The sequence below is a fragment of the Acanthaster planci genome, linkage group LG18 (assembly GCF_054643075.1).
Source record: "Acanthaster planci isolate LZ-2023a linkage group LG18, COTS_SCS, whole genome shotgun sequence".
NCBI lineage: Eukaryota > Metazoa > Echinodermata > Asteroidea > Valvatida > Acanthasteridae > Acanthaster > Acanthaster planci.
In genome coordinates, this window is record NC_141794.1 from 3048525 (window position 1) to 3069860 (window position 21336).

Genomic DNA, 21336 nt, shown 5'->3' on the forward strand with positions numbered 1-21336 from the left:
ACTTCTGTTGCACTTTTGCACATCACTGGTTTCTGTGTCATATACCAGCAGTCCACGTCATCTTACAGAATATACAGGTTTATGTGGAAGTTAATTAATTATAAGCCCATCTAAGCAGTATACATGAGCATGTATGGTGTACGCTTAGCAAGTTTCCTTACTGGGCAATAATCAAGTCTAAGGTAGCCATTAAATTACATTTATAAAGTAGTTGGCAATCTTTCTTGCTGAGCGAAATTCCTCTGCGTGGCTTGTGAATACACTAAGCAGCTTCACTGTTTATATTTGGCACATACCTGTACGTGTATGTGCATTGTCATAGATGCTGTTGGCGTGTGTCAGGTACATGTAATTAAAGAAATTGTTGATGTAAATTTTAGATGCCTTGAGATTGACCACCTCTAATGCAGTGTTGGAGGGATTCATTTCAACCTTTTAGTACTCATGGGAGAAACACAGATTTTTTGACAGAATGGATGTCTAAATAAACAGAAATCCCACGTTTTGCCAAAACTTGTAGAAGCTCCTAAGGTGAACAGAGTGAGGAAGGCGTCAATTGTCCAGACAGGAACGATGAGCGTCACCATCTCGTGGAAGAAACCCGAAGGAGACATCTCGGGGTATCTCATTACCTGCTCGGAGACGACCAGCTCTGAGACAGAGTCGCAAGACAAGAAGAGCAAATCGAAGAAGTCCAAGAAGAGGAAGAAGGAAGAGGAGGAAGAGAAGACAGATGAGACCAAGCCGGACGAAACTGCCCAGAATGAGGACGATTCTCGGAAGGAAGACTCCTCAGAGAAACAACCTAACGAGAGGGCAAAATCTGCCAAAGCCAGGGGGGACACCAAGGAGGTCAAGATCGAAGATCCGGAACAGACTCAAGTCAGCTTGGAAGACCTGAAGTCTGACACCGAGTACACCATCAAGATTTACACTCTGGATGGCGAGAGAAAGAGTGATAGAGTCAAGCTGACAGCGAAGACGAGTGAGTCCTAGCGTGTCCACTTGTGTGTGATTTTCTGCACGGTTTGTACAGTTTTATCAGCACACAGTCGTCTGCAGCAAGTACGGTAGCTTTTGTCACATGCACAGGTGTAGCCCCTTTATACGAATCTGTAAAGGGGTATTCACTGGTTGGACACACACACCCTTACATATGTATACTTGTGGGGTATTTCCTTTGTTCTCGTGTACAAAACTCCCACACAACACGGACAAAATTTCAAATCACTGCTATTTCAACCAAATTCAGTTTCCTGGGTTGAAATTTCGACCGTATGTCCCTCATTTGAAACACTTCAATTTGCGACGGATGAGTGAGACTTGAAAATTCCTCCTTTTTGAGTAAATTTGAAACATCTATTTCGTGAAATTCTTGTGGGGTACCACTTTAGTACCCCACGAGGATCAAAACTATCCCAGTGGGGTACCTTCCATTGTTCCGGTACCCGGCAAGGCACCATGTACAAGCGCACTGAAGTTTGTATCAACAATGTACATATCGTGCTTCAATTCTACCCAGCTACTGGTTTGATCCCAACATGCTGGATCTGGTTTTATGTGCTTACTAACAATTTCACGTTGATAATGATAGTTTTGAGAAATATTTTCATTCTAATACATTGTATTTCTGGCACAGCTGCAGCGACTGTTCCTGAAGTCGTAGAGCCACAAATTGTTGAAGCCTCACAGACAACAATTACTGTGGCGTGGAAGAGGCCAGAGGATGAGAGGGTCAGTGGGTATAGGCTGTCTTGTCAGCCAGTGGGCAGAGGGGCTCAAGAAGTATCTAAGGAGACCGGTAGTCATGGCAACAAACCTGATGATGCGGATGCTGGGGGAGAAACAGAAGACAAGGCAGAGGAGGATCCAGTGCCGGCGACGGAAGATGAACATCTGGAGATGGAGGAGAAGCCAAGAGAAGAGCCCAGTGATCAACCCAAAAATGCGGAGGGCAAGACCGAAGATGGCAACGTCTGGACGATAGTCCTGGATGATGGAGATTCAACTCGGGCAACTTTTGAAGGCTTGCAGCCGGAGACAGAGTACCAGATAGCAATCTGCACGCGCTGCGCTGAGGCCGAGAGCGAGAGTGTTGTTCTCCAGACTACCACTTGTAAGAAGTTTCCCATCTGTTGAGGTTTGCCGCATGTGTCACACAGGCGTTCAATCTCTGCACGTGTTGATCACCCGAGCACCCATTTTCATCATCAGCGGTCGCACACGTTGCAGTGAATGTATTTATTGCACTCCAAATGAACTTGGGAGTCTTTCTAACACTGCCCTTGTTGAGGTCATCCACTCGTGTGTTAAAGTCAACTAACGGTTGCGCTGATATCAACCAAAAATGGACAGCACCTGCATTTACCACATTAACAATGAACTCAGCAGGGGCTGTGGTACCAACCACGTCCCAATGATGTCCACTAGTCCTTTGTTACGATACCAACTGGTCTGACTGTTGATGTCAAACATGTTTGGAGTTTTGACGTCAGTCATTGCACGTGTTGTGATAAAGTCTGCACCATTCTGTATGAAACTTAACCGCTCAATCTTGACACTTGAAAATTCCTCCTTTTTGAATTTGAAATATCTATTTCGTGAAATTCTTGTGGGGTACCACTTTAGTACCCGACTAGGATCAAAACTGGCTTTGTGGGGTACCTTCCATTGTTCCGGTACCCCGCAAGGCACCATGTACAAGCGCACTGAAGTTTGTGTCAACAGTGTACATATCGTGTTTCAATTCCCCCCAGCTACTGGTTTAATCCCAACATGCTGGATCTGGTTTTCAGTGCACGCTAACAATTTCACATTGATAATGATAGTTTTGAGAAATATTTTCATTCTAATACATTGTATTTCTGGCACAGCTGCAGCGACTGTTCCTGAAGTCGTAGAGCCACAAATTGTTGGAGCCTCACAGACAACAATTACTGTGGCGTGGAAGAGGCCAGAGGATGAGAGGATCAGTGGGTATAGGCTGTCTTGTCAGCCAGTGGGCAGAGGGGCTCAAGAAGTATCTAAGGAGACCGGTAGTCATGGCAACAAACCTGATGATGCGGATGCTGGGGGAGAAACAGAAGACAAGGCAGAGGAGGATCCAGTGCCGGCGACGGAAGATGAACATCTGGAGATGGAGGAGAAGCCAAGAGAAGAGCCCAGTGACCAACCCAAAAATGCGGAGGGCAAGACCGAAGATGGCAACGTCTGGACGATAGTCCTGGATGATGGAGATTCAACTCGGGCAACTTTTGAAGACTTGCAGCCGGAGACAGAGTACCAGATAGCGATCTGCACGCGCTGCGCTGAGGCCGAGAGCGAGAGTGTTGTTCTCCAGACTACCACTTGTAAGAAGTTTCCCATCTGTTGAGGTTTGCCGCATGTGTCACACAGGCGTTCAATCTCTGCACGTGTTGATCACCCGAGCACCCATTTTCATCATCAGCTGTTGCACACTTTGAAGTGAATGTATTTATTGCACTCCAAATGAACTTGGGAGTCTTTCTAACACTGCCCTTGTTGAGGTCATCCACTCGTGTGTTAAAGTCAACTAACGGTTGCGCTGATATCAACCAGAAATGGACAGCACTTGCATTTGCCACACTAACAATGAACTCAGCAGGGGCTGTGGTACCAACCACGTCCCAATGATGTCCACTGGTCCTTTGTTATGATACCAACTGGTCTGACTGTTGATGTCAAACATGTTTGGAGTTTTGACGTCAGTCATTGCACGTGTTGTGATAAAGTCTGCACCATGCTGTATGAAACTTAACCGCTCAATCTTCGCCACTTGAGTGAAGTGTTCAGAATGTCACATGTAATCTCTTCTTCCCCTTTGCGTGAATTAGCCTTTTGCGAGTTAAATTTGAATAAAATCTGGTACACTGAGTTCTTTAAATCCATGTGAACATAATAATTTGAATTCTCCATACTAAAGACACTGTTGCTATACCTCGTGATTCAGGCGAAGCTTTTGCTTTCTTACATAAGAGACGCCTTGCACCAATACATTGTTTTCAATGGATAAGAAGGGCACAAAGGAACCAATCCATTCCAGAGATGGTTGTCACTATGCAAAAGCTTGCCCCGAATCACGAGATACAGCAACACTGTCTTTAGTCTGGGGAATTCAAACTGTTATGTTTATGTGCAATAAGATAACTCAGTGTACCAGATTTTATTCAAAATGTAACTCGTAAAAAGTTTATTTTGATGGTACATTTTGCACAAATACAAACCAGTGTTGTTCTTGGTAGGATAATTTTGATATGTAAAAGCAGTCTGTCTTTGTGGTTATTTTCACAAAAATGCATACACGTATTTTGCCGTAACTGGAGCTTCGTATTGATGCACTTGTAGGCCTAAATATTGCACCTCATAACCAATTTGTCATACTAATAGTAATATTGAATTGCTAGATTAATGCTGAGAAATGTGCTTGTGTGATTGGAGCCCGTTGTAGGACTTGATCCTAAATTGATCCTTATATTTTCATTTTATGCTTTGTTGGTACTCAAGGGTAAATACTTTTTCAGTCGATCAACATTTGTGTACGTTCATGTTGGAGACCTACTTCTTTGTTCAGAATTTTCATCATTTGTTTTCTTTTCTTTTTAGTGATATCCAGTGTTTATCAAGATGTTGTCCAGAACCTGATTCTGTGTTCAAAACAGAACTGTGTTCAGGAAAACAAGTATTGATCAAACCTTCCTTGGCCAGACCCTTGACCTATGACCTGTTGCCAAATTTAGCTACACATGCTCAATGCAAAGTTGTACATTGTGTCCCACTGAATCTTACTCTGAATCTCATTTTGAATGTCATGCAAGGTACGTTTCCACATAGTTTTGAGTCGCCCAGAAACTCAAACAACTACTGGTTTCCAAATCTGACACAGAATTGATTCTCTGCCCACAGACGCTCAAAGCAACCAACCCAAGGACCCAACTGCATCCAGCACCCCGACTACCATCTGTGTTTCCTGGACCAAGCCAGAAGGCACGGTGACCGGCTACCGGTTGCTCTGCACACCAGCCGATAGCGAGACATCAGAGATCAAGATAGACAACGGGAATACAACCACGGTGCAGGTTGATGGGTTGACTCCTGGCCGGCAGTACGAGCTGGAGATCTACGCACGTAATGGCGACGTAGAGAGCAACAAGACGACTTTATCCCAAAGAACAAGTAATTTTCAAGAATTTTGAATAACAAAATGTCCAAGTTATAATGAAGTAATTGTAAGCAAATTGAAAACCATCCACACTCAAGTTAGAGGGTATTCCAATGAACTGTGAAACAGGCATCCTCTATCAATATCCATGCCATGTCACATAAATGTTAGCACTTTTGAACTAAATTGTGATTTGACTTGTGACTAGTTTCAAGTGACCGGCTTTCATCTCTGCATAGTGCATCAGAAGCCTGCTTTAAGACTGACTTCTAGGGCAATGTAGAAAACAAGCTTAAAAGAACTGTTGCTACAACTCTAGGCTTTTTTGGTTTGAAATGTTGCATGTACTTTTGTCAAAGTTACAACTGCTTTCAAAATTATGGTCTGTTACAAATTTCTATGACTTAGTAAACTATTTGTCTTTGCTGTGTCTCCCTCTGCAAATAACAGACAAGTCAATGTTGTGATTTGATTTAAGTGATTTGAATCATGTTTGATTACAGAGCCCAGCGAAGTTCTGGATGCCCGCATCGAGTCAAGCAGCACAGATACTGTCAATCTCGCTTGGACTAGACCTAAGGGCGATCTAACTGGTTACCGCATCGGGTACCAACCAGTCAGCAAGGAGGAAACCGACAGACAGGACAAACCGGCTGACGGGCACGATGAACTGGTGGACCACCGCAATAAACCAGTTGACGACCAGGATAAACCAGTTGACGACCGGGATAAACCAGTTGACGACCAGGATAAACCAGCCAGTGGCCAAACTGCAGATAGTCAGACTGTATCCGTTGACGGCGCTGATACAACCAACTGTGAAGTAACTGGTCTGACACCCGGCCAGAGATATCTCTTCAACATCGTTACCGTCAGTGAACAAGAAGACAGCGAGAAAGTGTCCGTCAACTGCACAACAAGTAAGTAGAGTAAGACTCAACAACAATCAGTTAACATCGGCCAAAATGTAATGTGCGTTAATTGTGATATCTCTGCGGTCAGTGACACGAAACAGAGATGTCTTCCAAATGATATTTTTTACTGCGTACTTCAAGACTTGATCCACTTCGATTCTCTTTCCCCTGTAGTGCCAGGAAAGGTCGTTGAGCCCCAAATTTTGACTTTGGCCGAAGCCATCACCTGCTCCTGGTCCCCACCCGCAGGTGTGGTGACAGGCTACAGGGTGGCTTGCACACCCCTATTTGGGGGAACGGAAGAGTCCCCTGGGCATCCCGGGTGTGATACTTCCAGTGGTTACGCGAAGACCCTGGATTCGAGCTGCAGGGAGGTTTCCGTGGAGGGGCTGGACCGAGAGAGTGAATACCAGGTGGCGATTTGGGCCCTGAGCGGCGAGTCAGAAGGGGAAGGCGTCGTGCTTTTGACAAAAACGATTTCCCCAGATCGTGAGTTTGAAATTGCCACGATAGTCGCTGCCAAATATTGCACCGCTGCGCTACTCTGGCAAATCGTTTCTCACTAGCTCCACTCTGTACTTGCAATATTCTTGCTGTCATATTGACTGGCTCGAGTGGCAGAGGTCTAGCTTTAAACAGTGAAGTGTGTCATAGTAAACTTGTCTGGTTGTCTGTGTGAAGAAATAGCTACACTTCCACTGCTAGAACTGTTGTGTATTCCAGTTGATGATGCTCAAATACACCTCTGCGCCTCTGCAGTCACTGTAGCCATTACCTTGTTCAATATCTTGTCTGTATCATTGTATGCCTTTCCACAGGTACTGTGCGCATTGTAAGTGCACATTGCGTCAGCCATCTCAGTTTGCTGCATGGAGTGATTACGGTTAACTCACGTCTTATTGTTAACTACTTAAAGTCCTAACCTTGATGTTAAACCCTCTCTATCAGAGCCAATCCCTGCGCAAGAGGTTATTGTGGAAGCGACGGAGTCATCACTTACTGTCTCCTGGACAACACCCGAGGGCGCTCTTCACACAGCGTATAAGATCACTTGCAGGTCCGGGGAGTCATCAGATTCTGAAGCTGTTGAGATCAGGGTCGTCGACGGTGGGAAGACAAGCGTGAGATTCTCGGGCCTGACACCCGAGACGGCGTACATAGCGCAGGTAGTAGCGGTGGCCGGTGCGGCGGAGAGCGAGGGTGTGGAGAAATCGGCCTCAACCACAGCAGCAACAGCAGCCGAGGCACAAGCGGCCGAGACAGTTCCGAGCAACGACGTGCCGTCGACCGCAAGTGAGTCATGTGTGGACTTGATGCACAGGTTGACGACTCGGCCGCACTGTTTGATGTTTTATATGCACCCTTGTAAAGAGAGAGTCATATTTGGAGATCTTTTGAAGATTTGCTGTTTTTCTTGCAGGCTCATCTACTGTGAATGAGGCTGCATTTAGTTTTTATCTGAAAACTTTTCTTTTTCCTTTTATATCTGTTTGTTTAATCCCAAAAGTCATTTCTAATCTTGAAATGTTAACTGCAGCAATGTTCCATTGCAGATACAAACATATTTAACTAATGTCAAATTTAGGGAGCAAATGGCTTCGTGCATTTCAATTATCAGCAGTCACTTTGGGCTTTAAACAGTTACAACGGTCTTCAGTACATCGCCTTTTGGAAGATTGAGGACTGTTTGGGTTAATTTATACAAAGTAGTCAGACCAAGGTGTTAAAATGGTGGTCAAAAGTTAATCTGTGGGCACAGTCACAATGTTCATTCGTTGAATTAAGTCTTCAGCAAAGTTGATGAAGACGTGAGGTCACATGCCGATAACGAAATCCTCAAGATCAGTAGATGGAGCCAGCAACCAGCCTTTAAACTCTACGGGTTGACTGGTATAGATCTGTCAGGGTTGTCTAAAGCTACAGGTCACTAAACATATTGGATTTTGTGTGTGAAAGTGTGTGCTCATGAAGAAATTCCATCACTGACTTTGAAATGATGTTATTTGAACAAAGATGGAATAGGAATATGTAACGTATTCTTGACATAAGCACTATGGCTTGAATTGTCGCTTCCGAGTGACCTATCTGTAATGGCTCTTGATGTCGCTATGTAGCTCCAGGCAAGGTACTAGATGCTGTGACTACTAGTATGGAGGACTCTCTACGAGTCTCATGGAGGAATCCAGAGGGTCCCCTCACTGGCTTCAAGGTGGTCTGTAAGCACGCCGACTCTGACACGGAACTTGTCAAGATAGTGGATTCCAGTAAGACCGCTACGTCGTTTGGCGGCTTGAATGCTGGTTCAAAGTACGGGATGGAGGTTTACACTTTGAATGGGACTGTGGAGAGCGAGATGGTAGGGCTGGAAACGATGACGACGGCTGCCAGACAGGACGAGGAAGAGCAGGAAGAGGAAACTAAAGAAGAGGAAAAAGAAGCAGATGGTGTGGAAAGTGAGTCCAGCTGAAGTCCCCAGAATATGTTCTTTGTTTCGTGTACAAGCATTGTTCCTCACACTTGCAGAGTCTTCATTCTTGCCGTGGGTACACTTAACGATGGCCTCCTTCTTCTTGCCATTCTTTTTCAAAATTCTTTGGCCATCTCTGAGTCGTGCGGGCAGTTTGCGATGAATCGAACAGAGTCCTTTCTTGGTTAAATTTCTTGCGTGGGGTTTTGCTTACTTTTGGCCAACTCGGTACACAATGCCAGAGTGGAAACACCACGCAGCTTGCCGCTGGATTTTTTTTTTAGTTGGTCAAGATGAATATATTGAATTGCGTCGGTTGAATACGTTGAAAAATCTGAGGTTGGAGTACCAAATGTTAAAATCAGTTTCAAATTGATTTGGGATTTTTGCCCTGCCCGACGTGTATGTAACACTCTATGCTCAGTGTATGCCCCCGAAGGCTTGTGAAACAAACCACAAGCATACTCGGGCGATGTCAGGCAGAGCAAACCAGAAAATCCAAAGTTAATTTACATCTCCTGGCACAAATCCATCCTTGAAATAGTTGTTCGCGGTACCCGCTGCTACATCTGATTCGAACAAGCCAGCCGACACCAGCAAGCTCAGTAGTCAAGTGGTTGACTGCACAAGTAAGCAGGAGGTTGTGGGTTCGAGTCCCACCCGAGCACAGTTGTGTTTTTTTTCACAAGCCCTCGGAGGCATAACACTGAGCATACAGTGTTAAAATACACGTCGGGCAGGGCAAAATCCAAAATTAATTTACGTCTCCCCAACGCAAATCCGTCCCTGAACAGTTTCAGTTGTTGGTTTTCCCTGTGTAATTTTTGTGTGAATTCACCACCATTCAACCCCACAGAGCCCAAGGCAACATTAGATGCCACTTTAGCTGAAATCACAGACTCGGCCCTTGTTGTGTCATGGAAGAGACCAGACGGACCAATCACAGGCTTCCGATTGGAATGCAAACCAGCCCAGTCTGACCAGTCAGAGACTAGAATCCTAGATTGTGAGAAAACCACTGTCAGGTTTTCCGGCTTGGAATCGGAGACCGAGTATGCGGTGGACGTTTTCTGTCTGAACAAGTCGGTCGAAAGCGAAGTGGTCACATTGACTGGAAAGACGATATCCCCAGCTGATTTGGAGGATAGTGAGTTTTACTGATGAGTGGCAAAGTGTGACTTGCACCCATTGAAGTGACTGGTTGTCTTTCACCTCTCGTGGAGTGACAGAAAAAAACCTCAGCACGTTGCAGTCTCTAATTAAAGCACCTAGCAATTCAAATCCCATTTCAATGATAAGAGATTGTCTCAGAAGTTCAAATACTCCCACCTTTGACTGGATATTCCAATTCCCTACACAGACATAATGGAAACACCTTGGACCTGTTTGTTTTGCACGGATCCAGGTCGCTATCAGTGGTTCCAAAGCTAGTTTGCTCTATCCAGTTGGCGGGTTCTGGTGTCAGTGAACCAACGACAGATCACCGATCATGATAGGTTCCGCACAAAACAAACAGCCCTCTTGTGTTCCAAGCCCACACCCATTTGCAACGGTCTCTTCCCAATCTAGAATCCTTGCCAGTTTGGGACCGCCTGTGGATTCCCATGCAGTGCTACGATGAATGTGGTACTAGATGATTGCTGTGGCTTTTTTACGGTTAAATGGAGAGAGGCATTCTTTTAGCTTCAAGAGACACAAATGTCCATTTTCAAAGTGCTTTCATCATTCAGTTATTGATTTCAACAGAGATTTAAACTGCTAACATGCATTTTCGTGCACCAGTGCCGTGATTACTCACACATTGTTGAGTCTGAGTACTAATCTAACGAGTTTCTATGCACACTCATGAAGCTTGAGAAACCCCTCTTTATGAAAATGAGTATCTTCCGCTCGCAGAGCCGCAACCTGTTCTTAATCCAAAGAGCGAGTCGTTGGAGAGTGCTTTGACCTTGTCCTGGGAGAGGCCCACAGAAGGGCCAATAACAGGCTATCATGTGTCCCTCCGTCCCTCATCTCGCCCCGATGATCCGGAGATCAGGATCCTGGGTGGGGAGAAGACGAGGGTCACGTTCAGCGGCCTGGAAGCAGGCACCGCTTACACTGGCCTGATTGCCACACTGAGCGGCGGCGTGCTGAGCGAGGAAGTTGCCGTCGAAGGGACGACACTACCAGAAAGCAAGGAAGAACGTGAGTCAGGCGTCATGAGATGCGGGAACCAGAATCATTCACACGGTTTCAGACAAGCTAGGCCCTACCGTTATTTCATTTTCCCTTGAATGTAGTGCATTGTCCTTAGAGTTAGTTGAGATGGAGACATAGTCGAAGTAAGTGCGGCTTCACGTTTGAGTTCTGCTTTCAGACTCTAACTCGAGTAAATTGAATCCAAGTTTGTAGAATAATTGACTTGCATTACTGATAGGAACACGCACAGAAATTTCTGGGCCTCAAGTAGGGTCTTGTGATATGAGTTGTGTTGGCCACAGTGAAAGTTTAACTTCAGGGTTTTATTGATGTGACAACTTCAGAAGTTGAACAGGTGCATTTTGTTTCTCAAGTGTTCAAAATTGGTGTAAGTCTTGAACTCATTGAAGGTTTTGAAACAATAGTTTTACACTAAACCGTTTGAGAAGTTAGTGACAGTAGTACAACTCGGCTGGTGATCCCCCCACAGAACCACGACCTGTGGTTGAAGCTACCTGCGAGGCAACATCCTGCTCCCTCAAAGTTTCATGGGAGAAACCAGACGGACCCGTCACCGGCTACAAGGTCATGCTCTCCCTCAAAGACAACCGGGACGATCCCGAGGTCAGGATCCTTGCTGCTGAGAAGACCTCAGTGGAGTTTAGTTCACTGCCAGGCGGCACGGCGTACCTGGCAGGAATTCAAACCCTTGACGGGCAGAAAGAGAGTCCGGTGGTTGAGGTGGAGGGAATGACCGATGAAGGACAGAGTGAGTCAGAAGCCATGGATGTCGTGGGTCTGCTGTACAGAGGCTAGTCGTGTGCCACGTGTTGCCGTGCTCAAGATTCAGTCCCAATTCAGTTGCACCAAACTCTCTGCTAAGATTTGCAAGTCAGCTCCAGTCTTATGAGTGCAGTGATAAATCGGTCACTTAATAGGATCTGAGTGTCTTCACATCCCTCACAATTGTACTAACTCTCCAGTTTGACATTAGCATTTGTTTGAATGATTCCAGTTGCAGGAACAAGTGATGTGCCGAAATACTTGACAAGAAATTTTGTTTCATTTTCAGGATGGGTTGTCTTCGCGGTACTGATTTCTTACTCCCAGCATTAATCGTCACTTTTCCGTCACTGTTTTGTGTCTTCTTATTGCAATTTCTTGCCTGGCACAAACAAACCTTGCAGTGTTGGTCCGCTGAATGGTTACTCTACCAACCATTGACCCACTCTTGTGAAACGAGAATAAAGTTGTAAAAAATGAAGTGTAAAGCTTTTCATATCATTGGACAGAGCAGAAAGGGACCCTTCTGTTGCTGTACGACCCGAGTGTTGACTTGGCTCATTATTTTCCAAGTCTGTATAAAAAATTAGGCAGTTTTAAAGCGTTTCATGGAACAACATCTTTAAACAGAGCAGCAAATGGTAACTGGCGACTTTATCCTCATTTCAAAGGGTCACATCACATTTATCCAGGGTTGTGTGATATTCATGTGTCTGCAATCACATTGAAATATCCAAATCGAAAGCCATTTTCATTGTTTGACTGTGTTAAAATGATAAAGGTGGTAAAATGTAATACCTTTTAGTTTGTAAAATTGAATTTCAGTTTGCTAGGTTCCTCTCTTGTAATCTTTTACTGCGAATGTGATTTATGTGTTGTCACAGCTTTCTGCATTTGGCTTATGTCAGTTATCAGTTAATATCCAAAGTAATAACATTTGCAGAGCCGCTGCCTGTGTTGGAGCCCAAGACGAACAGCACAACAGAGAGTGTGACAGTTGGGTGGTCAGCTCCCGACTGCCAGCTCACGGGATACCGTGTGGTGTGCCGTCTTAAAAACTCGGATTCCCAGGAGGCAAGGGGAGGTGAGGAGGGTCAGTCCAACGAGATGCCAGAGAAAACAGACCAACCCAAGGCAGAAGACCCAGCCGACAGTCCAGCCAATGAGAAACCAGAGAGAAGTAACGAACCCAAAGAGACAGAAGACCCAGCGTCCAGTGATCCCGGCAACGAGGGTTCTCCTGCTGATGAAACAGCTCCCTCTAGTGGTGAGAAATCGCCTGCCAATGCCAGTCTGTCAACAGAGGGCAGCAAGCAGGTTGTCGAGGAGAAGAAGGTTGAGGCAGATGTAAATGAGGTGGAGTTCACCGGATTAACTCAAATGACCGAGTACTCGTTTGACATCTATACCGTCTGCAGTGATGTGGAAAGTGAAGCTGTCACAGTCGATGAAAAAACAAGTGAGTACCATTTCTGTGTATTTTAGGAGTGCACCTTTAAATGTCCACAATGTTACTCATTATTTGTCCTAATTAAATAGACCACATTCATGGGGAATTCATGGTTTACCTTGTTCCCTGAATTTACCACATTCAATGTAGTCTGTTAAATGGTGTGGTGCCAGACTATTTTGTGTTCCAAGGCTCACTTTCAGGTTTTCTTTTAACCCCCTTAACGCCGGGATTTTTTTGACCGGGATTCTTTTGACCAGGATTCTTTTGACCGGGATTCTTTTGACCGGGATTCTTTTGACTGCGACTGCTGGGCTGCGGTATACCCAGAATGCAAAGCCCTGTCCAGCAGCAGGCCCACATTGAAACCGCAGTTGCATGGTGAATAGAATGTATCTGTGGTATGTTCTAATCATCACATAAAGCCTCGGCTGTCGATGGTTCCCAGTGCGAAGGGGTTAAATGAAAAAGAAAAAGAAAACCTGGCATGAGTTTGTATTAAATTCTTATTTTGCCACTGTTACTTTTACTCTCTGGTTTCCAAAATGAAAAGTTTCACATCACTTTCAATTCAAGATGGCCGACACATGAATACCGTCAATTGTTCTGAATGTTATGTAAAAGACCTTCCTGTTTTCTTTTTCAGAGAAAGTCAAGCTTCCTACACGTGAGTACATAATTAATCTCAAATTTACAAAGTCGTTTGAAAACCTAGTCAAACTGAGACCAGCTGAGTTTCTCCAGTCAGGAAGGGAATTCTTACTGAGGAATAATGAAATGGATACATCCTCATCATAAAGAGACTTTAAGCCTCTGCTCCAAAGGCAGAGCTGCCGTAAACAGAGTTCTTTGTAACCTCCCCATCACAAGTTAGGGGAAAAAAAGGATTCTTGTTAGTTAAATTTTCTAAAAGATTTTTTAGGAAAAAGTTTTGAAGGAAAAGCATTACCTACAGGGAATTACACATATGGTTGCTAACTCTACTGGCAAAAATAAGGAGTGACGATTTGATTGGTTGCAGAGGGTGATTGGAAGCTATGGATCTCCACCGACGAAGACTCCAAGCCACCTCACAACGCTCGTGCTCACATCGTCGTCTACGGCGAGAAGGGCATGTCACCTCCTATAATGCTGACTGAGGAAGAGGAACATGCGTACTTCCAGGCCGGAAACACGGATGAATTCAAGGTGGAGCTTTTACTTAGAGGATGACATTGATTTCACATTCTCAGACTGTTTGCTTTTCTTTCAGTTTTTGCCATTAAGGGTTGCTGAATAAGATGTGACGAATTAGGATATTTGAAAAGAAAACATTGAGGTTACTATACCAAGAGCCCACCCAAAAGAATCATGCAGCATCACCAACTCATTCACAGTTCAAAATTTTAAATGGATTTTTGTCCCCTTTGTAAGCACGTGCATCTTTGAGGACATGTTAAAAGAAGTGCTCTCGGCCTGTTGCCGTGACGATTTCGTTTGAAGATACAGATGGAACTAATCATTGCTGAAACTTACCGTTGCTGACTCGTTTTGAAACATGAAAGTTAAGCTCGAGTGTAACGACTCATTTTGCTGCAGATCAGTGTTGGTGACATAGGAGACATCTACAAGATTCGCATTGGTCACGATGACGACACCGAATGGCAGGGTTGGCATCTGAAGCAGGTACATGTACATGCATGCGCGACAGGCCTCAGAAATGGTCCCAGACTTGACCAACTTCTTTAAACACTTCACTGTGGCTCTAACTGCTGCTGTGAAAATCCCACCTTAACCCTCAAAAATCCTTTTCTGCAAAGTGGAGGAATTTGGAGGATTCAGGGAGTATGGCAAAAGTGCATTGCTGATTTTGAAGAATGCCATACGCGAAGGTCGTGGATTAGACCTTATGTTGTTTGTGCTCAGTCAAACACAAATTCAGCCCGATATTTCTTTTGAATCAACTGCACAGCTCAAGAGTGCCATTTGCACTGCCTCAACATAATGACAGGAATTGCCGGAGGATTTTGAAGGATTCGGGCAGTTAGGCACACCTCCAAATGACACTTTCATGAAATTTTGGAGGATTTGGGCTGAATGCAATTTTGAAAATCGTAGGATTTCGGAGGATTCAAGATGGTTCCTAGTAAAAGGGCCTAGGGAGTTGGGGTTTTAATGATGCAGTCTTGGAAAGAGATGAGTGTATTTTCTCAAGGTGGAGGGTTTTCTGTACAGATTGCATCATAGAGAATTTGTTTTGTTTTTCTCACACAACTAGGTGAAGATGGTGGACCAGCATTCGGAGGAGGAGTTGGTGTTTGAGTTTGACCGTTGGATGTCACGGCAGGAGGACGACTTTGACGTCGTGCGCGAGCTGCCGGCTGTCCGGGAGGGTCAAGATACACTGTCAGGTAACCGTGGCAACATACTGTGAAGGCATCGCAATCAAAAGAAATTCACGTTCTTTGAATCATGCGCACAGTTGAGCAATTAATGTCCAGTTTGACACAAGTGATGTGTCCTTGCTCAGCTCCCATGGGTTGACTACGCAGCACCCTCTGTTGTTCATGCATACGCTCAATAGCATCTTCTTGCGTTGTATCTCGTCTAATTGGTTTTTGTTTCTTGCAATAATTTTTTGGTTGGTTTCTAGTCAATGTCTACCGCGTCTGTGTATCCACTGGGGATCACTGGGCAGCCTTCACGGATGCTAAGATGTGGGTTGTTCTTCACGGTGAGCGCGGCGACACAGGCAAGAGAGTCCTGTACCAGTCGCTGAATAATCCTGTCAAATACATGAAAGGACAGGTAAGTCAACCTGACCCACTACACACCTGATAAGCACATTAGCTTTTTCAGTGGCGGAAGTATGCTGTAGTTAATAGACCCTTGTCCAAGGGTCAGGCGGTAACAAACGATCAGAAGTTCACGTAAGTCCAACATTGGCAAATATTGTCACATTGGCAAATATTGTCACATTGGCAAATGTTGTCACATTGGCAAATATTGTCACATTGGCAAATATTGTCACATTGGCAAATATTGTCATATTGGCAAATTTCTGACAGACAAGCGAATTGACCGTTCTGGTGATTTGCCGATTTTTATCTCACAAAATGAAGTATAGGTTTGACAGCAGTATTGCTCATGGAGCCAAATGTGTATCTTTTATACACAGAGATCAAAAGAGGTTTGAATTAAATAAAGAAAACAAGCACGCAATAACTGCTTAACCGGAAACATGTTTTTCTCTAAAACAGTGAAATTTCATATTTTGTCAGTTTGTCAGGCATGCGACAATATGCTGTCCATGTGTAGACTGATGTCAGACCATGCTCCTACCCAGACTTGGCCATTTTTTCTCTGGCATGTATTTCCTACGATGGATGGGTCCTAGATCCATGCCCCATTCTCAACAGTGAATCTGGGCATTTACAATGTAAATGAGAAAAACGATTCAGAGCCGGAGTAACTATAAACCGATGGAATTAGCTGCGGAATTGAAACTACGGCAGAAACAGAGACTGGAAATTCATGCGTGCCGTTTTTGCACCTCCCAAGGGAGTTACCCATTCTCCTGTTTTACTATTCTCCATGAAATTCGTTGCGGTGGGACATCGCTGCAGTGTTTCAGTCGAAACCATCATAAGACCAGACACAAGACCATCACAAGACCAGACACTAGACCAGTCACAAGTATCAGTGTGAACAATGACAAAGGAATGCCTTTGTTGCAGTTCATTTGAATAGCTTGTGACTTGAATTCAGACGGGAGGTCTCGTGTCGGTCTGGTGCTGGTCTCGTGTGGTCTTGTGAAGGTTTTAAGTGGTCTTAATTACAACACTGCGTCGCTGTTTACACTGCAGTTTTGGAATAGCCAGCAAAGTCTCTTGATCTCAGGCGCCCGAAACGATAAACACAAGTTGCCAGAGGCATCACTGTTTGCATGCCGTTGTTTTGTCAGATGGATGAATTCAAGGTGGAGGCAGTGTCATTGGGCGAGGTGTCTATGGTGGAAATCGGACATGACGGCGTGGGCTATGGTACAACATTTCATTTCTTGAGAAGTAGTTAACCTGTCACGTTTTGTTTGTTACATGACTGATCAAATCTGGGCCCAATTCAGTGGATTCAAAGAAAATAATGGTTAATTTTCGTACTATTGAGTAAAAACCTGTCACAGGTCACGAGTTGGTTTTTTTTTAGGGTAGCTCAGCAAATCTGTGACTTTAGACCATGTGCTAATGGATGGTGCCTACAATTGTCACTTCTAATTCAAGCAGAAATGCTTTGCACAGGTCGTACTATAATTCAGAACCAGGGTTCTCTGTTTTCTTTGCAAGCACATGATTTTCTTATTTGTGGACCTGATGAGGGAACATCGCTCTTTGCTATTGTTGCAAGTCAGGGTTCATTAAATTCCTTTCATTAGCTCTGATTTTTTATCTCAGATGGAACATTCATTCACAGAGACGCTTGATTGGCTTGATTGTTTTTTTTTTGGGTAATCAGGTGCCGGCATTTTCATCGACTCTGTTACCGTCCGCGAAAGCGAGGCAGCGGACAAGGAGTACCTGTTTGCATGCCACAGCTGGCTGGACGACCACATGGAAGACAGACAGACAAGCAGACAGCTCCAACTACTCGGTAAATGTCAGGCTAGTGACGCATCAGATCTCTGCTGCCGAGATCGGGCTGCCTCATTGGTCGAGAACTGCTGAAGTTCATCAATAAATTATGCTACTCTTACCTCGAGGAAATCTTATCGCACACGATGTACCGGGTTGGATTTGAACCAGGGTCACCCAGACATGGTTGGCAAGGAGCAAGCACCCCACTGTAATAGTCTGTGAGATAAAATGTTGCAATCTGTGCCGTGGGATAGAACGGCACTCTTGCAAGTCAAGTGCTCTACTGTTGTATTGAGGAGTGATCCTTATTCAGTATTTCTTGTTTTTTTCTTTTCTGTCAGGTGTGCGGCCAATTGTATCCGACAGTAACGATGAGCCAACCCAAGGTAAGGATACCTCCGAGGTTTTTTGCCAACTCTAACTTTTTGATATTCCGCCATGCAGTCTTGTCACGGTCGACAAGAGTTTCCAAATCTTGCAACCAAAGGAATCAGTTGGATTTGTCAGATCTGTAACTAGACAATCATTTGTAGACATGCCAACCAGACTCTGAAGAAGATGATACCTTGATGGGACATTTCATTTGACAGATCTTGCGTCATGAGCGATTTCCGGATCCATTCACTATTATGAATGATGCAAGCATTATTCTCTTTGGTTAGACTCTGCGGACACTAGCTGGAAGGTCATAGTTCAGACCAGCGACCTCGAGAATGCAGGGACTACGTCCAACGTCTACCTGACTGTGTTTGGAGACAGCGGCCGATCCCCGAGTCACACCCTGCAGGGGAAGACACTGGACACCAACACTGAGCAGGAATTTGATGTATGTTGACAAATGGAGCCTTGTGTCTGTAGCAGCTTGGATCATTGCCTTAGAGGGGCGGGGTTTAGGGCTGAGGAGAGGGAGTTACATACTGATCGTCATTGCTACTTCCAACATTCTAATAACCCCTAGGTACACGTTGGAACCCAAAAAATAGTTGGAGAATGATTGGTTTAAGGGTATTTTCCATTTATATTCGAGAGTAAGGTGTTTGCTCGAAGCCCCAACAGACATAGTGCAAATATCCAAAAACAGAGATAATCAAAAAGGCTTTCTGTGCCTTGGCTGTATCCAAAGAGGAAGTAATTTGGGAAATCATTACCTATTCAATTATGTATCGGCTATTCCACCGCGATGTGTATTTTTGTTTACCTTTGTCACACCAGGTTGATTTGGGTGATATCGGGGAGGTTACCAAGATCCGTCTGGAGCACGACAACTCTGGTGACAGCCCAGCTTGGCACGTGCAGCAGGTAACTGTTGATATTGACAACCTCCGCGCCTCAGCAAGGGATTGCTTGATTTCACACAGTCACAGTGTCATGCTAGAGCGACTCCCTAGAGCACTCGGGGCCAGTTTTGTCTGGAATGTGGGGTTTCTTTCATGTGGGCGTGAGCGTCTGGTTGAAACCATTCCCTTCTCCCCCCAACTGGCCTCTCTTCTCTCTGCCAGCGAGGGGGCACTCTTGCTCGAAGGAGTTGGGGAACGTGCCTGGTTTTTGGGAAGAAGGGAATATGGAAATTAATTATCAGTTGAACGGCTTATTGGTTCAAGATCTCATAAAGTTTATAGATAATGTGCTGAATACTCTTTGGCAGAAACTGAAAAAAATTATACATAGCGTATATTTTGCAATGGGTCTGCATTTAGATTTTTGTTGTTAACGTGACTTCCTAGAGCCTAGTTTGTCAAAAGGACTGTTCTCCATTGCGTGTATAGTTGATAGCTGTTAACAGAAAGGCGTGATTATTGAATCAAAGGAAAGGGTTCCGGTGGGCTTAAGATTGGACGTGACGCGTGATTGGTTTATCCCTGCAGGTGCGACTGGTCCACGCGGCTAAGCCTGAGCTGGTGTTCCAAGTCAACACCTGGCTGTCGTCCGACCAGGGCGACAATCCCAGCACCGTAAAGGAGGTGGCTGCCATCAGGGCCGGTGTGGATCCCCTGCCAGGTATGGGCGCCAGGCAAGGCCCGTTTTCCAATATCCTCCTGGCTCTGTGGCCGGCTTTCTCCCTATCTCAGACACCAGGATACTGTTTCAAAAGCTTGTGTTTTGGAAATGTCCGAATTGACTGGTTACGGCTGGGGTTGGTGCACACGGCAGTGGAAAGTGGTTTAAGCGGCTAGCCAGTGGCTTCCCATAGGTGCAGGCATTGTACCTAGTCACAGCCGTAACTTTCGGCCCAATCTTTTCTCTCACCAATTGGCAACGTAGTGCCCTCTGTAGCATGTGCACAAAGCCAGTGCCATTGAAACAGTGCTTATTTGATCATATTTTAGCCAAAGCTTTTGTTCTGTTTTTCTGCTCATCCGACCAGTTGTTGCCAGAAACCTTTGTACTCAAAAGTTGCCAAGACTTAAAAGAGGTAACTATTTTACTAAACTAAGCACTTTTATTAATTTTTATACTTGGGATTTTTTTAGTGGTGAATTACACAGTGCAAGTCCAAATCAGGGAAGATCCGGATAGCGCATCGACAAACCCCGACCTCTCCATAGCGCTGGCGGGCGAGGCAGGAGAGATGGCTAAACGGGAACTGATCAGGACAGGCGAGCCAGTCTGCGAAGATGGCAAGGTCAAGGTGAGGAGACAAAGCTGTGATCAAATTCAAGGTTCGGCTTGAAGTCTGGAAGCAGCTGGAAGGCCTTGGCCTCAAACGTTAGCCAGCTTACATCCACTTTGCATGTAATAGTCCTCTGACTGCTCCAAGGCCGTTTATAATTTGCCAGTCCTTCCTTCTGGCCACACATCCGGGTGTGGCGACCGACCACCCGGCTGGCCACCAAAAAAAGGTGCCAAGTTGTTAGCCTATTGGTCACTTGACTGGCCGCTGCTGTGACTTCTGGCAACAAAACCGTGGATTCCTGAAGCTCCTCAACAGTTCATAATTCGGAACAAAATCTTCACCGAAATGATATTGAGAAAAAAAAAGTCCCTGAAGCGGAAAAACCCAGAGAAGATTGCGGGTCAAATGTCATAACGATGAGCAAAAAAAAGCAATCCAAACTATAGAATCCCCAGTGGGATTTGAACTCTGGTCGTGCACGCGGAGCTATTTAGTAGGGAAAGTACCACTGCTTTAATCTTATTCCAAACCCATGCAAATCCCCCACCCTTTACCCGTTACTGACCACCCAACCGGCCAGCTTTGCCAATACAATGCCCAACTGGCCTTCCCTCGGTCCAGCTCACTAGCCATTCGGTTGACCCTCGGGATACTTCAATACTTCACCTCTGTTGCTCGTAGGTGGACACTTTCAGTTTTGATGCCGTTTCTGTGGGCCAGTTGGAGCGGGCCATTCTGAGCATCAGCTCCAAAGAAAAGCAAGACACCTGGTTCGTGGAGAAGGTCACCGTCCGAGAGGGAAAGTACGCCACGACTCGCGGCGTCTTCCCTTGCAAGATGTGGTTCGGAAATGCAATCATTGGCGAGGACGGAAGCACAGTCCTCCAGACCGATCTAAAACCTGAAGGTAAGCCGATATGTTTCCATCCAATCCGGCACTGCCCTTCTCCATTGCTTACTAACATGAATGATCCGCTTGTTTGAATGACCAAGGGAAGGATTTCTGTCGGAGGGGAATGGGGCCCCATAATCTCGAATTTTATTCTTCACGGCTCCCACATAAATCAGGACAACTGCTCTAGCGTCAGCTCAGCAGGTGTGGAGGGAGAAGTTTTTTCATCCATCATGTGTGTAATAT

The 21336-nt window shown here is 45.1% G+C and overlaps 2 protein-coding genes across 10 annotated transcripts in view; both read left to right on the forward strand.

Annotated features, from left to right (window-relative positions):
* Nucleotides 1-21336, forward strand: part of LOC110978685 (uncharacterized) — an 80903-nt gene that overhangs the window by 44498 nt on the left and 15069 nt on the right. For 6 of the 9 annotated variants that reach the window (XM_087148698.1, XM_087148699.1, XM_087148700.1 and 3 more), the window contains 20 exons: nucleotides 521-985; nucleotides 1640-2116; nucleotides 2874-3350; nucleotides 4924-5193; nucleotides 5683-6099; nucleotides 6268-6582; nucleotides 12468-12983; nucleotides 13621-13641; nucleotides 13996-14162; nucleotides 14553-14639; nucleotides 15232-15364; nucleotides 15607-15761; nucleotides 16918-16996; nucleotides 17466-17600; nucleotides 17926-17970; nucleotides 18247-18410; nucleotides 18797-18883; nucleotides 19450-19582; nucleotides 20056-20213; nucleotides 20880-21105. In XM_087148698.1, the coding sequence (XP_087004824.1) occupies nucleotides 521-985; nucleotides 1640-2116; nucleotides 2874-3350; nucleotides 4924-5193; nucleotides 5683-6099; nucleotides 6268-6582; nucleotides 12468-12983; nucleotides 13621-13641; nucleotides 13996-14162; nucleotides 14553-14639; nucleotides 15232-15364; nucleotides 15607-15761; nucleotides 16918-16996; nucleotides 17466-17600; nucleotides 17926-17970; nucleotides 18247-18410; nucleotides 18797-18883; nucleotides 19450-19582; nucleotides 20056-20213; nucleotides 20880-21105 (4527 nt within the window). The remainder of the gene's footprint in view (nucleotides 1-520; nucleotides 986-1639; nucleotides 2117-2873; nucleotides 3351-4923; nucleotides 5194-5682; nucleotides 6100-6267; nucleotides 6583-12467; nucleotides 12984-13620; nucleotides 13642-13995; nucleotides 14163-14552; nucleotides 14640-15231; nucleotides 15365-15606; nucleotides 15762-16917; nucleotides 16997-17465; nucleotides 17601-17925; nucleotides 17971-18246; nucleotides 18411-18796; nucleotides 18884-19449; nucleotides 19583-20055; nucleotides 20214-20879; nucleotides 21106-21336) is intronic. The other 3 variants (XM_087148702.1, XM_087148705.1, XM_087148706.1) reach the window with 3 other exon arrangements.
* LOC147796104 (fibronectin-like) lies at nucleotides 7688-10741 on the forward strand. Its single transcript, XM_087148709.1, has 2 exons — nucleotides 7688-8546; nucleotides 9417-10741. Exons 1-2 carry the CDS (start codon nucleotides 8243-8245, stop codon nucleotides 9719-9721), a joined length of 609 nt encoding a protein of 202 aa, XP_087004835.1. The 5' UTR covers nucleotides 7688-8242; the 3' UTR covers nucleotides 9722-10741.

Excerpts from the sequence above, each read along its gene's own strand:
- LOC147796104 (XM_087148709.1), top strand. The coding sequence starts at position 8,243 with ATGGAGGACTCTCTACGAGTCTCATGGAGGAATCCAGAGGGTCCCCTC. Across the intron at positions 8,547-9,416 it reads AGAAGCAGATGGTGTGGAAA|AGCCCAAGGCAACATTAGAT; the intron begins GTGAGTCCAGCT and ends TCAACCCCACAG.